Genomic DNA, 21,550 nt, shown 5'->3' with positions numbered 1-21,550 from the left:
CATTATTTTATGCCATAATTGTGGACTGTGCGTGGGCAGTGTAAAAATATAAAGGTGTGAAATCAAGAATTTAATTTTAATTAATATACTTATGTAATAAATATATTTATATTTTCAATTAATTAAAATTACTTTGTATATATCTTTTAAAATATTATTATAAAAATTAATAATCTTATTATAATATCACCATGATGATGATAGTATAAAATTATATTCTTATATAGTATACAGGGGCACACAACAAAAAGTTGGGATGTATAGTGCTAAAGCAATTCAAATGAAGTCTGACGATGAATAATATAAGTTCCCATCTAAAGCGAGACAACACCGGGAAGCAGCACAAAACCTCCAAAAAATAATAATAATTATTAGGTGGTTTTAGTAATTAACTAACCTCCGATGTATAACTAAGTAATAGAATTATTAATTATTTTTTGTAATTCAAAACTTAAACACACATTATCTAAAAATGAGTTATAATTATAAATATATAATAATTTTTTTCTAACCCGTCATCAAATTTTTCACATTATTTTTAAAATTTTTTACAACCGTTAGATGTGATATTATAAAAATCGAAGGGTTGAGAATTTTTATTATTTTTATTTTTATTTTTTCATTATTTTTTCTCTCTTTCTCACTTTGCCCTTCTCTTCTCCTTCAACTTCTCCCGGCAATAGTTCCCAACGCCGCCGGGCACTGTCGCGGGCTCACAATCGCCGCTAGATACAACACTCTAATGCTGAGTCCTGCCGTGACGTTGTTCCACACGTCGTCGATGTCCCTCAACACCGCGATCCCGCTCTCGATGTCAGCATAGAGCAGACCATGACGCCGAGGCGGTTTCCGAAGGCGCCACCAGAGGGGTTGCGGCAGAAGGCGGCGCCGACTTGGTAGCCGCGGTCGACATAGAAAGTGAGGTTCTTGTGGCCGGACGAGTGCGAGGAAGCATAGAAGGTTAGGTTGTTGTCCCTGGAGGACCGGAGGAAGAAGAGGAGAGAGAAAAAAAGGGGGTAAATGTGGAAGGAGAGGGTGAGGGAGAAGTAAGGAGAGGAGCGGAGGAAGGTGAGAGTTAATAAAAAAATGATCTGACAAATTTACTAATATGTTAATAATTAAAGATTGATGATGTACATTTTATCTATCAGATTAATATCACATTATTATTTTATAAAATAAAATTTTCAGTATTAAAATGAAAGATACAAAAATGTCATATACTTAGATGGAAGATACAAAAATGTCATAAATAAAATTTAAGTAATAAAATAAAAATTACTTATTTTTTAAGTATAGAAAATAAGAAAATTATTTGCTTGCATGATAGGAGAGAGAGAAAAAAAAAAGAATTGTATTTATGCAAAAGACATAAACGACCTTAATAAAAATGAAATATAATAATTTTGTTTATATATGATATATTTATGAAAGATATAATAGTAATTTTAAATTTTACTCTTATTATTGTAGCTTTCTCTTCATATTGGAAAAACACTACTTATGCGGATTCCAAAGTTATTCTTCCTCCTTTTGGTTTTAGGTTAAATGGTAAAAGTAAGTATAATTAAGGTTTAATTACTCATTTAGTTTCTATAGTTTTTAAACTTATCTATTTTAGTTCATATAGTTAATAAGTGATTTTTTTAGTCTCTATAGTTTATCTTTTAATTCCTAGTCAGTCTTTACCATTAAAATTGTTTAACACACCGTCAAATAATGTTTGTCAGGACCTTTTCATTGCTCTTCTCGCATCGCACCGATGACAGGTGTGTTTGCTCTTCTCGCACCGCATCGACCTCCCTCTGCATTTTCAATTAGAAAATCCTGTAACACACCGGTCGTTGGTGCGGTGCGAGAAGAGCAAACACACCTGTCATCGATGCGCTGCGAGAAGAGCAACGAAAAGGTCCGGGCAATTTTAATGGTAGGGACCTATTAGGAATTAAAAGGTAAACCATAGGACTAAAAAAGTCGCTTATTAACTACGCAGACTAAAATGGATAAGTTTGGAAACTATAGGAACTAAATGGATAATTAAACCTATAATTAATTAGCTTATAATTTTAAAGGCAACAAAAACTATAGACATTCAATATTTTAATATAAAAATCTCAATTTATAACACTTCTTTGAGTTTTTTCTTTCATACTCTAAACGCGATCTCAACTATCATTCTAACTTAATTGGTTAAAGAAAATATGTGGATACTATAAATCTTTTGATATCGGATTCAATTCTTACCAATAAAAAAATATATCATATGAAACACTAATTCTTGCATCCTCCTCAATCTATTTTTCATATTGAAGGACCTTACCCATGTGAGTTGCAACAACATTATTAGCATTGTTCTCCTTTATGAAACTCATTGTTGAATTGACAAGAGAATCTGATAATCTCAACAAAAAGTCCCGCCAGTCAAGAGGTTTAACTCCTCCATTGGCCAAAGCCTTGGCGATGATTACTGTAGCTTCCATGACGCATGAAAATGGTTTAACATTAATTCTAGCAACTTCTATTGTGAGTTCATTTGAATCACACGTTAAGAGACATGTTTTTCAAATCCACAACTTGGCTTTAGAAAAACATGCATGACCTTTTTTTTCCCTATTCTACTGGATAACTTTTATTTTATTTTAATAGACATAAGCTTACATTTGGAACGGTCAAATATGGTTGCATTTCATATCCTTAAAACACAATGAATAAATCCTTTCTACCATTTGTACCACACTTAGGAGTTTTTGATTTATATTGGACAGATAAAACATTTGAAATATAGTTAATACTTGAGAAAGTTTTAACAAGAAACACTTCCTTGTCTTTGACATCAACACGTTCTCCATTCTAGGTCATGCAATTTGTGCACCCACTATTTATTAGTCATGTTTCTTTGCTACTACTAGGTGAATAATAGTAGTGACAAATTGCTGTTTCTCATCTTGTTGGTATGCTCAACAACTTGAACTTGTTGTCCTCACTGGTTTATTTTTGCAAACCTTTTTCATATGACCAAGCTTATTGAAGGCCCAACATTTAACTCTTTGCTTGACCAAAAAATATTTTCAGAATGATTGATCTTATTTCTGAGTCATTCATGGGTTGTTTAGTAAAATACTAGTAGGTGGATTGCTACCATTTTTCCACCACTTCTCAGAAACTCTAAGCTCCAAGTCCTCGTTTTCATAGCCCACAAACAATAGTTTAAGCTAATTAGCCCATGATTGAGTAGAGAAAACAACACTTGAGACTAAACTACAAAAATAAGCATCGCTAGCCTACAATTAGCTTTTTTCTAAACACCAGCAAAACCAACTTCGCGTGCAGTAAAAACTATATAGACATTCAATATTTTAATACAAAAACTATATTCGGGAAGGAATTGCATCATTGATTTACCCGAGTTCACAAGATATGATTGTGTGTTTAGATACACGTCTCTAACTCAAGTCTTAATATTCTTTTCCCGTCAGTTGTGAGAAGAACATAGAAAATACTCTTAAGCTTCTGCTTGAGGTGGTGGATCCATTGCTAATAGGTGAACTGAATTGTGGTCAATTGGTCATTCAATAAAGAATCTAACTATGATTGGGAAAAACTCCCAGGTTTTATTTGAAGTTCGAACTCAAGGCTGGCAGATGCTCATCATGTGGGGAACTAGTGATTCATTCTTGGATGCTTTTGATTTGATGAGAAAATTCTAGCAGCTTAAAATTTCTCCATAGATCCTTTAAGATCCTCACAGTTTGTGTTAATTAACTAGTTGAGAATTCAACTACCGCAACTCTGCAAAATACGCCCGTTTAATCATAGCTAGCAGCAACTTGTGCTTTGCTTTTAAGCAACTTGTGCTTTTCTTTACTCTGTTGATAAAAATTATCAACAAAAAGTATGAAGCCAAATCCTTTATTTATATCCCCTGTGACCTTCTTCCATTGATTTTAATAAATTTTTGTGATGACCGGATAAGGAAGGGAAAGGAAATTTTGAAGACTCCAAACAAGGTGATTGGTTAAGAGGTACAAATGCACAACAAAGGAAAGACCAAGACAATTGCATATTCATCCTAATATATACAGAAGAAAAGTAAGTATTGGGTACATCAATTTTTTTTATGTGTATCACACTTGTTATGATACTCACTTTACATGTAAGTATGTGAACATCATGTTGCCTAATTCAGCTTAGACAGCAAAAAGAGGCAACTAGAAGAAAGGAGGACAGAAACACAGAAGCAAAGCAAATCCACAGGAGTGTGTATAGCAGCCTTCTTACTTTTGTCAAACAACCCAATCAGAAGCAGCATCACTATGACGTGACCAAGCTTGGTTTTCAGTTCATCCACAGTTTTTATATCCAGCCATTTTGGTCGTTCCTGAAAAGGAGAAACAACACCGAGGAACTAACATCAACTTACAGATTATTATTATTATTAAGAAAAAGAAAAGCCATCATGGAATGTTTAAACTAAATCATGTTCTCTATTAATCTATTTAGGGCATGTTTTAGTAAACAGCTGAATTGAACACTTAGTCACTTACTCAATAATCTCTTATTAAATAAGAACTTAGTGATAAGTTTGATTATGAAACCTACTAAATAAACTACAAGTAAAAAGCTTATTTTAATAAGCTCTCTGTCAAGATTATTGAAATAAGTTATAAAAAGAGGTTCGAAGAAGGTCACAAGGCACTTTCATAAACACAAATAAAACTTAATATAACCTCTTCCTAATGCCTCCTTAATATTATCTGTTCACAAAATTATCTACCTACAACTTACAAGTGTCTAACTGCAGTAGTAACATTAAAAACGTTTAAAGTTGCATTAATATAGAACTCGTGCCCTGCCCTCCACTGAATTAAAGCTCAATATATCCGTTAACAATATCCAACAGAATAATTGCCCAAGAAAACAGGTCCCCTAAAAGTAACCATCTTGGAGGATTTCAACCAACATTAATCATCTTTTTAGCACACTACAGTGCAAAGAACTGCATATAATAGATCAATCGAATAAACCAGAGCTAACCTTTAGAGTGAATAAACCAAAGAGACTTGATCTGTGAGAAGGTTTTTGATCCACTCCAAGATTACTGACAAAGAGCTCATAGAGACCCATTCCAAAGACCAGCATCACAGTTCCTAAGAGATAGACATCTAGTTGAAAAATAAAGTAGAAGTTAGCAAAAAGAGAAGCACAAAGATGAGATAAGAAATCCTATTAGAACTATAGAACAACAAATATCCAAACACATAAAAGAGAAACGAAAGCAAAAAGAAAATAGCTTAAAAGAGCTCTACAGCACCTCTGCAATAAACCTCAAAAAACCCTTTCAAAGAAAAAACCCCCTTCATAAAACAAATATGCTTATTGCCTTACCTAACATTATGCCAAAATACCCTTCTGTGGAAATTTTCAAATTTAATTTCATTGATGACAGGGACTAATGCAATTTATCATCAACGACAGTAAAATGAAGAATATGTCATATACTCATATATCTAAGATATAATAAGATACGAATAATCCAATAGCTCAAACTTATAGGAGTTTAACTTTAGAGACACTCACCAATAGCTTCTATTAGCGTTTGGATTACTTTACTGCGGTTTACAAAGTATTGCATAAACGATGCTGTGACAAATGTACATCCCTGCGTGTTGAAAGGTCAATAAAATAAAATTATGCATTAAAACAAAATTCATCAGACATAGCATATAACGATTCTAATGTTGCTTAATTATTTGAAATTGATTCAATTAACTCAACCATACCATTTTAAGCAAACAAAATATCTTTTTAAGCATATTGTTATTCAATTTTTCATTTCAAATGTACAAACTTTCATTTATTCTTCCCAACTTCCCATGTCCCCTCCTCTTCCACCCATTTCATTTTTCCACTTACGCTTTCATCTCCACATAGAAATCTGAATGGATCAGGGGAAGCACATATACATACAAGAGGCTATTTTGTATACATTTTCAAAATTGAAAGGAAATGTTAGGAAATAGACAAGGAAAAAGACACCAGTGACCAAGCATTGCTTATTTAGTTGAACCAAGGAAAAAGGTGAGCACTACCTTCAATTTAGCTTTCAACTTTAATCTAAAGAAAGGTTCAAGGCTAGCATGTATTTATGAACTGGTCGAGATTGGATACATGTTTAATAGGACCATTGAGACATTTCCAATGTAACTGGTTGCAGTGGTTATACTAGATTTGGTGTCTGTGTCTGAATGAAACAACAATCAAGTATGTATAACCATTGCGACCAGCACTTGTTGGCGACTGAAGCATTCCTATAAAATTCTGATATGATGAGAGGATTTACAATTTTTCTTAACAAATTTCTCATTAAAGGGCAAACAATAATTTTGGTAAGAATGTATAAAAGGCATACCTTGATAAAACACAGAAATGATCCAGTTAAAGACCCAAATACTCCCAGAATAGCCATAAACCGGCATCTATAAATCACCTATAGAATCAATCAACAACCATGCTTAAAACATTCAATTCAAACAACCAAATATTGCAGCAAAGAATAAACTCTTGAAAACTCAACTCTCACCTTCTCAATGCCTTCCTCTAAGGCCTCCAACTTCCCTGGCAGCTCCAGAGTCACCGCAGAATCATATCCAGAATTGGAAGCAACATGAGGCAGCGGCGAAGGATTAGTCTCTTTCGCCGCCGCCGCCGGAGAAGAAGAAACAGCGGATCCCGAGTTGCTACACGCGCAACTCGGGAGCCGGAGGCTTTGGTAACCCAACACAAAGACCCTTTTGCCATTTGAGGACAAGATAGAATTTTGAGTGCGGAGTAACGCTGGTGATGTTGTTGAGAAGGGTGTTCGCACCAATGCCTGTGACAGTTTCATTGTCTGTGAAGTTATGAGTGTGTTGTATGTGTGAGCCACAAAAGAAAATGGAGTTGTAGTACGTACAGAGAATCTGGGTTCTGCCACTAGTCGCAGTGTGAGAGAAAGACTGAGACTTTCACCAAACCTATCTGTTACACCTGGAACTCACGTACAGTTCACCCATCATTTCGTCCAACCAAAAAAATCTCTGCACGGACCTACAACGTTGGAAACTAGGAATTTAATTTAGTTTACCCCGTACACGTGTTTAGTTAACTTTCGTCACTGCCGCCAAACTCAAGATAAAATTGGAAATTGCTGAATAAAATGCTATGAAGTTATGAAATATAAACGCTTTTTTTTACATGCTTTTCCTGATATAATTTGTATCCTTAGCTAGCGGAAATATTTGTGTGTTTTCTTTATAGTTGCAGATGAAATATTTATGTTGGTTCGTGTATATATATTCTAACTATCGGAAAAAATCTAAGTCTTCTGTCAGCTAAAGTTAGTACTAAAATAAGAATATATATCTTATAAACTAATTCTATAATGTTGAACTAGATTTAATCCTAGTGAATGTAGAGTTGTATCTTTTACTTATGTTAAGTTTATTTTTTCATATTATGAAAACATAAATGAACTTGATTCTTTTCAAGACTAATGACTAGAAAAGTAATGCTTTATAGGCACTTATATCCTACATTTTCATTATTGCATTGGACACCGTTCATTATATTTTGAAAAGTCCATTCGAAAAAATAAATTTAGATTTCGGAATGGACTTTCTAAAATATAATAAGGTGTATGATACAATTGCTTGATTTATATTTTTGGAAGCAAAAATGTCAGAATTTTTTGTATTATCTTGTAGGAGTATATTTTAGGCCTGAAACTCATTTGGGCCGGGCCACGAAGTCCGAATGAATGAGACCCAATTCGGATCATGACTCTCAATCTCGCATTGGAGGAAGTGATGGACCTACGTTGCTGCTAAGCACTGATGTGAGATACACATGGGATTCAGGGCACCAATTTTTTTAATTTTTTTTTTAAGTATAGTGATTCCAATGAATTTCAATGTAGTTAAAGCGTTAGCTTTTACAATAATGTATTTAGCAAATCATAAAATATAACAAATAAAAAATGTTACATAAATGTTTTATGGTTTATTAAAATACCAGACAGTATATTCGAACATGAAAAAGTACTAATTGGTTACTGCCTCGTCTAACTGCGAAGCCATTCCTGATTAAAGATTTAAAGCCAGGAAATGATCTGCAAGGAAAAGAGCAGGTGACCCGGTATTTGGCATGCAAGTTTGGTATTTACTTTTTGTACAATACTAATATTTACAAACAATTTTTTGCTTTATATTATTATTCTTGCACCATTTTTCACTTTGAAGTAAATAATATCTCTCATCAGTCATCACAACGCATTCACTTTTTCGTTCTTTTTTCATAATCAAGGGTAAGAAAAAGTGTAAGAAAACACATGTAAAACTAATTTTACTCGCCTTACAACAACATTAAAGCGCAAGATACCTTGTTGGAGAGAGCTGTGACCTACATAACAAAATAAAGAAAGGCTTTTGCTAACTATCTTATCCATATAATATTAATTAGTTAAAAAAATATAAAAAAGTCATAAACAAAAGTACAATTTTATACATTTTAATTAAAAAATTTCTATTTTAACTCTTTAGTCAACGTGTAAAGGACAAGGGGCATTACTAGTGGTAAAAAAATATAAAAAGTGGCATTAATTAGCACAAGGTAGTAATAGGAGGAGGGGAGACAAATGCTTTAAAGGTAGGAAAGGAAGATACCAAAACCTCTCCACGAATGAGAGATAAAGAACCCAAATTTGTTGTGCAGTTCCCTACCTGACTAAGCTTTGGCAACCCCAAACATAAAACTCGGAAATAAACCCTCATGGGTTGATTTTTGAACTCCATTATTGATATATATCCATCTCCATGCCGTCCCACGATCACGTGGCCGAACGCCAGCACCATAGACCAATCAGAAGAAGATTGGTGAACACTCACCACAGCGGCAAAACACACCCTCTAATCTGGCTAGCAGCCATTCTCTGCACCATCATAGCCATAGGAGTGGTGATAGCCGGCATAGTAGTGTTCGTGGGTTACATGGTGATCCACCCTAGAATCCCAGTTATGAGCATCACCAACGCCCACCTCGATCTTCTCAGCAACGACTACGCAGGGCTCCTCCAGACGCAGCTCACCATCATCGTCGTGGCTCAGAACGGCAACGCCAAGGCCCATGCAACCTTCTCCGACATTAGGTTTAACCTCAGCTACCAGGGACAGAGAATTGCGCTCATGCGCGCTCCGCCGTTCGATGTCCCCAAGAACAGCTCCAAATCACTCAACTACGTTGTTCGGGCGGCTTCCATTCCCTTAACTCCCCAACAGATGGAGGAGGTGGACGAGTCGTGGAAGCGTGACGTCATTGGCTTTGACTTGAAGGGCAGCGCCAGGACTCGGTGGAGGGTTGGCCCTTTAGGTTCTGTTAAGTTCTGGTGCAATTTGGAGTGTCAGCTCAAGTTTCATCCTTCTAATGGCTCTTACATTCATCACTCTCGCTGCACCTCTAAGTCTAAATGATTCTTTCTTATTCGACCAGAGATTTCATTCCTCCTCTAATTATTTTCTCCCATTTTGTCATGTAAACAGCAAAAGTAAAAATTGGACAAGAGTTTCTATACCTTCTTCATATTCAACTTCTTCTATACCTTAGTTTTTTTCTTGCTTCCCCCTACGTAGATTTTTACGGGTAATTAATAAATTTGAGTATCTTTTAGATTCTTTTCTTTTGCAGGAGATATATATGTTTCAATCCTGCTATAGCGATGCGACTCTGCATTGGACGCTCTTTTTAGGAAGCTTATATTATGGCTTTGATGATAGTGAATAATTTATAATGTTCTTCATCTTTGTATTGAACAAGTTATCAGTTTAGTTATATATTCACCGGAAAAGACAAAAAGGTTCACTTATCAAACAGTTTGTCTGGTACAACATTCGTTGTTCTTCCTTTAGTGATTTTGTTCATTCGGATTTTGTAGGTAGCTGCCAACATTAGGAAAAGGATACAAATTTAAAGAAATTTTTTTATTAATTTTTATCTTACTATTTTTCGTGGGCAAGATTTTGTTCTTGTAAAAGTATATCTATTATTTATTTAAAGTTATTTAAGATTACTACATATTTTAAATTCATTTTAGGCGTTTGCGTACTCTAGAGGAAAGTAGCAATGAAAATTGCAGAAAGAGCGTAGTATGTACGAAATTAATTTGTTGATGGAAGCTTTGGTTTTTGGCTTGTATGAGGCCATTCCCTTCAGAGCTAAGAAAACCCTCAAAGAGGGAAAATCTTGTGAAAATTGGATTAGCATTTAGCACCACCAAAAATAGAGATTGAACCGGGTGGAAGACGCTAGCTAGAAAATCCAGTCATACCCCCTAATGCAACATTTAAAGGGTACATTGCACCTTTACTTCTTTTGGTACCCTTCTATATATCGTGGCTTTTTTCTCAAGCCTTGTAAGCTTTAGGCGTCAATCGTACCCCTATAATGTACTTTCTCTAATTGTTTTATGTTGCACATCAGTAATACATAATACCCCTTTTAGTTTGTCTTTAAATATGTGTGTTCATGGAATTTGACTTCTGTTGTCTCTTCCCATATTATCTTTGTGTTATCCTTTAATATCATACAGCTTTCATAATTTTTTAAAATTAAATATCATCATTAAATATTATTACAACTATTATATAATATTATTTTGATAATATTTGATGGAACACAGGACAATATGAAAAATAACATGAAAAATAACAGCAGAAAAGTAAATCCATGTTCATGAGGATCACTTTGCAGAAAAATATGATGTAAAGAGTATCGGTTGGAAGCTACCAAAATGTCCAATTACCAGTTGCCAAATGCTAAAATTAAAGCAATGGATATTTTTATGTTGAATGACCACGTACACAGAATGAAATAATGTGCTGTCTCAAAAACAATCCCAATTCTTAGATGATAATTTTTTTCCAAAAATGAAAGAAAGATTAACTCTTCAACTTGTAGGAAATAAGTCACGGGGGAAAATGTAAGAAAGAGAATATTAGTTCTGATCAAGAAGATTCACTCACAGCAACTTGAGTTAAATTAAATGTATGTTTCTCACAATGAAAACAAAAACTGGACTTTGGAAATTGGGAGTGGCAGGGCTGCCAGGCCATGGAGAATAGTAACATATTAGATATGGTGATAGCATATGTTAACTAGAATTTATATTTAAAGAAAAAAAATGATAAATCTCTATTTTATTTTCAGTACAACTCCATAAGATCCAAGGTGGAATTAGACATGACAATGGGGCGGGTCGGGTACGGGTATTATTTTCCCAATCCCTTACCCCGACTCCTCAACATATCCTCACACCTGTACCCGATATTTGACGGGTTTGAGTTTATTGTCTCATCCCCGTACTCGTCGGGTATCCCCAACCCCGTTTCACACACCATTTAGAAAAATATATTTTTTTTAATAAAAATTTGATTTTAGGAAAAAAATAAATTAATTATTAAACATTTATTTTTAACTACTTATATATCAATAAATTTATTATAACACATGTGTCTACATAAATAGTTAAGAAAATAATATTAAATTATGTAAAAATTTTAAAATAAAATTAACTAGTAATAAAAATTATATACCTTTTGATTAAATTATGCAAAAATTCTAAAGATTTTAAGTGCCGGGACGGGTTCGGGTTCGGGGTCGGGACAGGTCTAGTAATCCCATACCCGTACCCTACTTTTGGTTATCGAGAAAAACCCAAACCCGAACCTATACCCGATCAACTTGGATATTACGCGTCAAAATCGAGATGGATTCAAGTGGGTACCCACGAGTACTAATTTTTTAGTCATCTAGGTGGAATCAATTTTACTAGATAAGATCCAACGTGGAATCAATTTTACTAGAAATAGCCTAATTTCTGCAACGAAACAGAGCCAGAACTAAATATGAACACAGAAGAGATCCCAAACAGGGACACTCATGAGAGCTTCAACAAGACACGTAGCTCCCAATCTGGGAAATGACGTGACCATCTTCTTTCTTCAATTAATCCAATCCAATCTTTTATACAGCATGCTACCGTCGTATTAATGGTATGCCTGCTACAATATTTTCTTAAAAAAATTGTTTCTGGATCATATTATTTTAAGCTTTTAGAAAAGTTAAACATATTTTTATATGTTTATTCATAATTTATGAAATCTCTTTTTCTCTACTCACTGCTTTAATTATTGAAATATATTAATTTTTTGATATTTTTATAAGAAATAAGTTTTAGACTAATTTGTAATTTGTGTTCCTTAATTTTCTAAATTCATATTTTGGTTCCATTGATATTATAATATTTAATCTTCAAATTTTATAAATTAATGATTTTTATCTTCTAATAAATTATTAAATAATAATTATAATTAATAGAATTATTAAATTAATTATAAATTGAATAAAAATTATTAATCACAAAAAATTTAATAAAAGATTGTTAATATAGATGTGGTGTCGCTGCCATGAAGTCGTGAACAGTAATAACAATAGAAGTGAAAGATGTATTTGCAAAAAAGAGAAAGATCACAATGTTGTAGATGATTAAGTTTAATAATTTTTTAATTAAAGTTTTAATAATTGATGATTTATAATTAAATTAATAATTTTATTAATAAAAAAATATTTGTTACTAATCTATGGGGAATCAAAATTGATAATTTATAAAATTAAGAAACCAATGTTATAATTAAAAATAACGAAATCATAAATTTAAAAAATTAGATAGAATAAAATTATAATTTAATCAAAATTTTAATATAAAATACACTAAAATTTATCGCTTGAAAAAAAGACCGGAGAGGGAACATTAAATATTAACGAATGTATAAATGGATTGATGTACCTTAACATATGATATATGTATATCTCTTGAGGAGGCTTTACGTGGCAGGTCGAGGACGCTTTCATTGCCACCTATGTCATGCACTCCCTTAAAACTCACATCACACTCTTCCTACTACCACATTACATACATTATCTTTCTTTGCACGCTCTTACTCGTTTCCTTTGTCTTTGTCTTTCTCTTTCGGCTTTTTCTTCTGCTCCACTGTTTCTATCCCTTCCTTTCTGTATGCAATGTAAGTGTTGGTTACTCTCCTCTCTTCCTGCCAATGGATTTCTTTGCCACACATCGCCTTCATTGCTTCTTTCTTTTTTTCCCGGTTTTTGCTTGATCATTTCGGAATTACATTTCAATCTTCTGTTTTCTTTGGTTGGTTGGTTGTTTGGATTTGAGTTTTCAGTTCAAACCCAACTTTGCTTTCACGTTTTCATTATCTGGGCTCTGTTCATTTCTTTTAAAGTTGATTCTTTTTGTGAATTCATGGCCGTGGACGATATTACTAGTTTTGCCTGCGGATGGTTTGTTTCATTATATTAACTTTTTTTTTTCTTTTTTCACATTTAGCCTCGTTCTATCAATCGTTGTTTGGGGAGGTGTTTGTGCTATTTGTGCATCTATGTGAAATGCTGATATAGTTAAGAATTCCCTGTTGTTGCCATTGCTATAATGTACTTGGTATCGGTATCACTAATAGACATGCAGAGGGGTTTTTTATTATGTTTTCTTGTTCCTCTCTCGCCGCTGCTCTAAGTAGATTCTTTAAAAATTGGTTTGAAGTTCTGGCTTACCTTTCACTTCTAATAGAAGTCTGATTCTGGAACTGGGTTCATTCTTTTACTAATTCATGAATCCAGTAAGCGCATCTAGTTGAAGACACTCGGAAATGAGTTTCTGTGATGCCCTTTTCTCAAATGTGGTTATATGTATCTTGAGCAAAGACACTTTGACCTTTGGAAAAAAAAAAGGACATTTGTTTTGTAAGCTTGGGATACAGTATTCTGCTTAAGTAAATATGCTCAATCCAATCAACTGTAGGAATAGTTTTCGTGAACGATGCCTAAGGATTTGAAGTCGGAGCATATTTAAATACTCTTTCACTAGGAGTGTTCAGTGCTCTATGGAAGGTTGATTTGAAAATGTGGCCAAGTTAAAAGCAGAAGAAAATTTGTTTTCTTTTTTATTTAGTGTCATCATTAAAAAATTTGTTTCCGAAACTTGCACCTCTGTATGTCAATGTGTATGTGTGCCTTGATCGGTAGGAAACTTGTTGTAACTTCCATGGAAGCTTGTAAGATTATGACCTTATATTTGCTGCTCATGTTGCCAGTTTGTTTTAGCTGTGGGTTGCGCATTTGAATTAGGGATAAATGTGTTCTCCACCATGGAAAGACTAGGAAAATTAGATGTTTGATTAGTGTTGGTAGTTCAAATCAAGACCAGCTGCTAAAATTGAGGCTAACCATTTGAATTTTTTTAAAATTTTCAGTATATTTCTTCAAGTGATAAACTGTTAGGAATTAGGCAAGGGAAACTTAGAGAGATAGTTAGTTAAAGACTTGAAGGGATCAACTAGATAAATAGGGGGAGTAAGCAAAAAGGAGGCATTCTGTCAGGTATCATTTGAGAGAACTAAGAAGTAGCACTGATGTGAAAGGAGAAATCCTTGTAGGATAAGGAGAATTCTTTCTCCTATATTCTGTTCAATATCATTCAAGCAATAAAATCAATCTCATGGTTCCTAATGTTGACACTAAAAGCCATCAAGTTTTTTTTTTTTTTTTGAAAAGCTTTTAAGTTGTAATGTAATATGGATTTCTTATTTCTAATATGAAGTCTTACAGTTGCATCATTGTCATCTAAGGGCTGTGCTTAAATCTATTTATTCCAGTGAAGATAAACAGTTTTCCACTTGTTTGTTTGCACCATAACTGATTAATCCCCAATAATTTTTTCACATGGATTTATTGACTTTGCAAGATGCTGTGACAAACTGTGTTAGTGCAACATCATGGAACTTTTCAACATGTAATGATTAAGAAGGAAGATCATTCATTTAACTGATTAATGGCACGGATTTCTGAGATAACTAACATAATACTTTTGGTGACAAGGTCTTTTTCTCTACTTAGATTGGCATGCTTGTTTGGTATCAGAATCGCATTAACTGTCATATATACTTGGACGGAGTTGATCAGGACTTCAATTAGCTTCCATGTAAACATAATATTAAGAATGATCACATGGACATTTGGGCTTATCTCCCTGCCTGCAAGAGTTGTGAATGCCTTTCAAAGGGAGAGGCAGGTTAGTTGTGTTTATTCTATTATGATATTTGCCCCTAGCATGATGCAATTCGTTTTTCCTTAAGTTAAATATGTTTAATTTGTAATTACAAGTTTTGATATCAGCATAATACAATTCATTTTGCTCAAAATATCAGAGGTAATAGAATTCCAACACTTTCCCTTTCATAGAGCTGAAGGATGATGGTATAGCTCTCTGGCCAGAACTGGTGCTTCATGAATAGGGTTTAGGTGTTGATTTTTTTTTTCATTTGCACCAAGGATATCCTCCAACCGAAATGATTTTGCCTCTTCCAATAAAGTCTTTTCCATATACATGGCCAAAAATCAAACCCCCACAACATGCTCAAGTGGGTTTAGTGTGTTGATTGAAGTCTGAAGATTTAGCATTGAATATAGTTTAAGATCAGATTAATTTAACTTACCATTGGAGCAAGAAGGCAGAAAACTATATAAGGAACCGTACCTTTGATAGACTAAGTACATGCAAATTTTTGTTTTATTAGGTTTGCATATGTTTTTTTTTTCCTGTTACCAAGAAAGGGGATAGGAATTGGGGATGGGGTAGGCTGGTGCCATTGGAGTGGTGTCTCCACTTTTTATTCTTCTCCCTAAGCATGAAGTTTATCTTATTTTTAGATCCAATGGTGTTATGTTATTATGCAGCTGGAACAAAAACTACATGAAATGCACATAGAGTTGGAGAATCTAGTGTGGGATAAGAAGGAACTTCAAGAACATTTTCAAATGGCTGTCAAAGAGCGCAAAATGATGGAGATACTACTGGCAGAGCTTGAAGAGGAGCATGATATGGCCATTGCAAATATTGAAAAGTTAGAGGGAAAGGTAAAATTTATCAGTTGCTTGATGCTACTAGCTGTAAGACTTTTACGGTTGAGCTTATGATAAGGTGAACTTGCTATATCCTTAATAAAATTAAATTCTTGAGAACATTTCCTTTTATGGATTTTTGTTCAATATTCATTGCATTTAAAAGTCTAATAGATTAACATTGGGACAGACACCAAGGCAACTGTTTTTAATTTATATCCAAGCTAGTAGTGGTTTGTTAGTTCCAGATAATTATAATAATTTTAAGTTTTTACTTCCTGAAAGTTATAAACCCAAAATACATTTTAAAAGAGGCTTCAAAAACAGTATTAAGTACTGCACCTAGTTGTATAGAATTGGCTTCTAGTTGTAGTTGACACCGAATAACAAACAAAATGGTAATATCTGCAATCATCAGAAATGTAAGTATTTGATCAGGTTGTTAAGATTAACATGTATTTTGCCAAAGTCAGATAAAATTTTACTAGAAAATACCATCCATATTCTGTAATTATATCAATGTTCAGATAGCTTTTCCTCATTTGATGCTTTGTTTGTCACTAATGTCTCCTTGACAGTTGCGGGATCAGACAAATGAAAATCTTCGGCTGAAAGAAATTCAAGGAAAGGGATACTGGAGCTCCAAAGACCACAACAACACTGACAGAGTCCAAACCATAGATGACAGCAACTACAACATTTCTCATCCTATACTCTCACTGAACTCCAACTACAACGGCAGTGGAATCACCCTTCAAGATCTTCTAATGCGCAAAGATATTTGGCAAGATGAGAGCAAAACCAGAAGTGAGTTGCTTAAACTCTTGAAAGCTGTACCAAAGTCCGGGCAAGTTAAGTCCGAAATGAGGGAAGCACTAGACCATCATCGAGACATAGCTCTTTCACAATCACTTTTCAGTGCCCTTATGTCACTTGTGGTTGGAGTCACTGCGTGGGAAGCTGAGGACCCTTGCATGCCTCTTGTGGTGGCTCTCTTCGCCGTAGTAGGCATGTCCTTGAAGAGTGTGGTGCAGTTTTTCTCCACCATTAGAAATAAGCCTGCATCTGATGCTGTTGCTCTTTTAAGCTTCAATTGGTTTGTTCTTGGCACTCTAACCTACCCTACCTTACCAAGGGTTGCTCGCATGCTGTCTCCACTAGCGCAACGCCTTATGGACCAAACCATGATCCGGTTTGGTCTCCTTTCCTTAGCTTGACACTGCTTTTTTTCTTTTCTGTTGTGTTATATTATTATGTGCAGTATAATCTGAATTTTGAGTCCTATTTACTGTGGTGTGCGTTTCTTACTGCTTGTAAAATATGATGAGGAATCTCTGTAATTTGGTTGTCTGTGATGAGATATTCTGCTTTCTCTGTTTCAAGCTCACAAACATGAAAAGGAGATAGGAAATCAGTTTTTGTTTTCTTTACCATTTTTCAGAGTTCAGTAAGAGCTATTATTGTTTTTGTTAACTTTGATCAATGTTCTGCAGGATTATTTAAGGATCGTGCATGTTTGATTTATTTACATTGGGAGAGAAGAAAGAAATAGTGATTTTATGATAGTTATATTGTTTCTATAGTTTTTTTTTATCCTAAAATACACTTTTTGTTCCCTCGTCTTATTTTTGTTTCAGTTTGTCTTTTTAAGTTCAAAAAGTTTCACTTTGCCTTTAAAATGTCTTTATTAAGAGAAATTCTTAAGGTGTTCCTAGACTACTATCTGTTCATGGTTTTAACTTATGTTTATATAATAGGTAGTGGTCTAGAATTAATATGACACTAGCAGGGACCATGGTAATACAGAAACACCTAATAATGCATCCTCTAATAGTCCAAAATGGTCCTTCTGTTAGTTATATACACTAACAATGTTGATTTTTGTTGATGCAATATTTGTCATAGTTTGTCACGTGTCACAGTCATCAAGTTAATCAAGTTAGTGTAGTAAACTGGTGAAAAGACCAACTTGTCTAACAGATATGCTTTAAGAAATCACAGTGAAAATTTTTAATCATAAGAAACTAAACTGAAACTAGAAAATAAGATGATAGACCAATGATTGTATTTAGCCTTTCTTTTACAATATTAATTTTTCCTTTATCTCTTTTTATCATATCATTGATATCAATCATGTAATTTTACAATTCTTTCTTTTCTTTTATCTCTATTATTATATACAACACAATTTCTCCTGTTATATCACTTTCATAAAATGAGAAGCTTTATATAAATCCAACCACTATTTAATTTTGTGATACCTCAACTTGTGGCTTTTAGGATGAGGTGCTGAAAGTAATGCGACAGTTAACCTTTACCAAAACCGTCAACCTCTAAGAGTTAGGATTTCCTTGTACTTTATCCAAAAATTTGCAACATTGTACATAAAAATGTTTAGTCAGTTTAGACATTTCCAAAAGGCAATGGCACATTGACACCTGTTAGGCTGGGATATGACTAATTGGTATGTGGTTAAGGTTGGGGTCCCATATGAAGGATACATTTTTCCTTGATTGTTGTATTATTATGAGGAAATGTGGAAGTTGCACATCTTTAAGGCTCTTTATGGTAGGCCTAAATAAAGCAACATGATGAGAAAATATGGCATAAGGTTTGCCTAGTGTTGTAAGAATATTATATGTCTATCTAGATCATTCCACCCCACTTTGCCACTCCTGTCACCATCTTTCTAATATTGAATTAAGAAGTGGATGGTCCACGAGGGACCAAGTTTTTTTTTTGGATTGATTTGTCCTTACAACGTCAACAATCTATTTTTGTAGGGGCTAAAGAAAGCACACAAATATGAAGTCGGTGTTATTTTTTTTTTTTTTAATCAAGCATTATGCCTATATATTCCAATTGAAGCATGTGCTTTGTTTTGGGACACTTATCCATGAAAGGTGAGATGATGAAGGGATTTGATTGATCATATAACTTTGACGTATGTACCGCACTTTGCAAATAAAATACTATAACCCTTATGCTGTTAGAATAACATGAAGGTCTTCTAGTTTTGTGCAACCTACTCTACTTTTGGCATATATTCTATTTCTGTATGGTTTATTATCTTTGAATCGGAAAGCACTGTCTGGTGGTAGCTATTTGGAGTCAGAACTTAGCACCCACAACACAAGTTTTACCACGATTTCAACAACAATAAATAAGTAGGCAACGGTTTTTCTTTTCTTCTCTATTGAACATAGATATGTATTTATGCATGGTCACTAAGAGCATCTCCAATACTAAACGATTGGAGATATTAATCTCTTTTCGGAGAAAAGTTGACAATTTGTTTTTCTATATAAACTCCAAATTTAAAAGATGGGAGAAAAATTGTTTTATTTGTTATAAGGATTAAAATATCTTTGTAACAGAATATCATTTATTTTTTTAAGAATGAAAATATCAACTCTTTTTCTCTTCTTTGTCCTATTTTTCTCAATCTAAATCTAAATTGTACTCATTTTTTTTATTTTGTCATTTCTTTATACCTTGCTTCTTTCTTTCCTACTTCTCATGTCCAAGTCCAACCAGAGCATTAGTGCACCCAACTTAAATACGTTAGGTTCATGCAGAGTTCAGTACACTTATTTTAATGCAAGTCTTCTTCATGTTAACATATATATTAGGTGGTGCTCCCATGATACTATGATAGTGACATTCAACCATTTTTTTTTAAACAAGACGAATAAACTTGCACTGTCATGAATGGCTAGTACTCTGCTATGGTGTTGCCCCATGTGGTGTAGGTAAGGCAATGCCCTGTTGTTAATCCATTCACCAACTCTAGACATCTAACTCCTTGACTTGCTAGAACATGCAAAGGGAAAGCTTCATTTATGCCCTCGTGTTTGTTGGTAATACACATTGTGTGGTGGATAGAATACGTCCTATTATCAAACTAATAATTAATATTTACTGATAAAAAAAAATAATAACAAAGGCAGAAATCAATAGTGTCTCAAGATCAAATAATATTGACTAAATTTAACATTTGTGTCTCAACTCAAACTTGGCATAGAGAAAAGGACAAAAAATTTACTGTATTACAATTAAACACATTAGAGTCGTATGTTTAGTTATACTCATCTTTCAGTTGAAATGTTTTATCAAGCCCCATGTTTTATAAGATGGTTGTGTCTTGTTAGAGATTGAAAAACAAATGTAGTGTTTTGTCGGGTGACGAAAATCCATTGGATTGGAGTAGCACTGGTCAGTGGTTTTCTTGCTCAAATACATATTTAAATATCGGATCGCGTGTCTTTCGATTTGGATTGAAAAATTGTCTCGTAGTGGAGTCTTCAATTACAATCCATCTAAATTAGATAATTAAAATATAAAAATGAATAAAAATTAACAAATTATACCATTTAAAAAACATTTTATCTCGTAAATTTACCCATTAAGCATCAACCCACAAACCAACCCATTTAATCCACTATTTGAACTAAGAAAAGTAAATCCTTAAAAAATCTAGATTTAGATCATTTAATCTTTTTTTTTATTAGACCAAAGATAATCACGTTTGATTTGAATAACATCATTAGGTAACTTTTTTTTTTAGTATTTGATTCAGTTACATAACTGACTCGAAAGACTTGAATCTAAGACTTTTAATTAAACTAGGATTACATTAGTTTTTTTTTTCTTGATCTTAACTCATACAAATAGCAAGTTAATTATACGACACAGTCTATGGACTTAGGTTCATTTATCCAACTTCACCTCTGGGGGCTGAGCTTTAGACTTTTCTATTCGTTTGAAGGCCACAACATAAAAAATCTAGATAGACGAAAGAAAGACTCCATTCCATCACAATGGTTGCAAATTCCAATCGCAATACGAAAAGAAAAGAGAGACGACAAAAGAACTACCTCGGGAACCAGATTTAATTCTTACATCCCCTTCAACTACGATATAGAAAGCAAAAGCAAGACATAATTATTCTCTCCCTTTGCTACTAACAAGGATTTATAAACATAAATTAATAGTTGATTAAAGAATATCCCAGCACGCCTTTCACACAAAATGGATTCAAATCTTTATCTGCCCAAATTGTCAAAAGTTAATCAACCGATCAGGCAATGAAAATATTACAATAGCATAAAAGTGACTTTTACCTCATGAAATTGTCCCCAATTTTTTTTTTCTGAAACTGCACTGCTTTTTTCTTAAAAAAAAAAAACTGCTTTTGGCATAAATTTTAACGCACGCTACATTTACCTTAGAAAAATATTTAATTTTGTCACTTATTATGTGGATACCGTGTGTGTTGGATTAGTTATAAAAATATCATTCCAATAACTTTTTTCTAGAAAAATACAATAACTTTGTAATTGATTATATGAAATAAATTTTATGTTTGAATAGGATAAAGGAAACGTGATTTCAAGATTCATTTATTTAAAAAAATTGTTTTTATAATAAACTTACAAAAAAAAATGTAGGTAGAAGTAATTATGTTTAATGGCATTTTTTATCCCTAATTTTTTAGTTTTTCATAAATTTTACCACCAACAAATTAATTTAACATATTTTA

General features: G+C 33.4%; 3 protein-coding genes across 6 annotated transcripts; 2 read left to right on the top strand and 1 right to left on the bottom strand.

The window, feature by feature from the left end:
• Nucleotides 1-4,042: 4,042 nt before the first annotated feature.
• LOC100527423 (uncharacterized) lies at nt 4,043-7,024 on the bottom strand. The gene is made up of 5 exons (NM_001248938.2): nt 6,581-7,024; nt 6,410-6,487; nt 5,578-5,659; nt 5,035-5,162; nt 4,043-4,378 (listed from the first exon to the last, which is right to left on the bottom strand). Exons 1-5 carry the CDS (start codon nt 6,884-6,886, stop codon nt 4,178-4,180), a joined length of 795 nt encoding a protein of 264 aa, NP_001235867.2. The 5' UTR covers nt 6,887-7,024; the 3' UTR covers nt 4,043-4,177.
• Nucleotides 7,025-8,590: 1,566 nt separating this feature from the next.
• LOC100787678 (NDR1/HIN1-like protein 12) lies at nt 8,591-9,894 on the top strand. The gene has a single exon (XM_003533428.5). The coding sequence runs from the start codon at nt 8,850-8,852 to the stop codon at nt 9,501-9,503; it is 654 nt and encodes a 217-aa protein (XP_003533476.1). The 5' UTR covers nt 8,591-8,849; the 3' UTR covers nt 9,504-9,894.
• Nucleotides 9,895-12,964: 3,070 nt separating this feature from the next.
• Nucleotides 12,965-17,441, top strand: LOC100787149 (uncharacterized). 4 transcript variants are annotated; one of them, XM_006587603.4, is made up of 4 exons: nt 12,965-13,109; nt 14,986-15,178; nt 15,844-16,023; nt 16,587-17,441. In XM_006587603.4, coding segments are annotated over exons 1-4 (1,014 nt in total). In that variant the 5' UTR covers nt 12,965-13,107; the 3' UTR covers nt 17,226-17,441. The 4 variants fall into 4 exon arrangements, with proteins under 4 accessions (XP_006587666.1, XP_006587668.1, XP_006587667.1 ...); XM_006587605.3 differs by having other exon boundaries at nt 12,980-13,109; nt 15,028-15,178; XM_006587604.3 differs by having other exon boundaries at nt 12,982-13,109; nt 15,004-15,178.
• The last annotated feature ends 4,109 nt before the right edge of the window (nt 17,442-21,550 follow it).

Source organism: Glycine max, chromosome 9 (genome assembly GCF_000004515.6).
Source record: "Glycine max cultivar Williams 82 chromosome 9, Glycine_max_v4.0, whole genome shotgun sequence".
NCBI classification, from domain to species: domain Eukaryota; kingdom Viridiplantae; phylum Streptophyta; class Magnoliopsida; order Fabales; family Fabaceae; genus Glycine; species Glycine max.
Note: the sequence above shows the minus strand (reverse complement) of the source record. Positions and strands in the feature narration are given on the sequence as shown.

Bases quoted from the DNA above. Each gene is read 5' to 3' on its own strand.
- LOC100787149 (XM_006587602.3), top strand. From the start codon at position 14,939: ATGGCACGGATTTCTGAGATAACTAACATAATACTTTTGGTGACAAGG. The intron at 15,179-15,843 runs GTTAGTTGTGTT...GTTATTATGCAG, and splicing joins CCTTTCAAAGGGAGAGGCAG to CTGGAACAAAAACTACATGA. The intron at 16,024-16,586 runs GTAAAATTTATC...TCTCCTTGACAG, and splicing joins TTGAAAAGTTAGAGGGAAAG to TTGCGGGATCAGACAAATGA.
- LOC100787678 (XM_003533428.5), top strand. From the start codon at position 8,850: ATGCCGTCCCACGATCACGTGGCCGAACGCCAGCACCATAGACCAATC.
- LOC100527423 (NM_001248938.2), bottom strand. From the start codon at position 6,886: ATGAAACTGTCACAGGCATTGGTGCGAACACCCTTCTCAACAACATCA. The intron at 5,660-6,409 runs GTATGCCTTTTA...TTCAACACGCAG, and splicing joins CATTTCTGTGTTTTATCAAG to GGATGTACATTTGTCACAGC. The intron at 4,379-5,034 runs GTTAGCTCTGGT...TCTCCTTTTCAG, and splicing joins TTGGTTTATTCACTCTAAAG to GAACGACCAAAATGGCTGGA.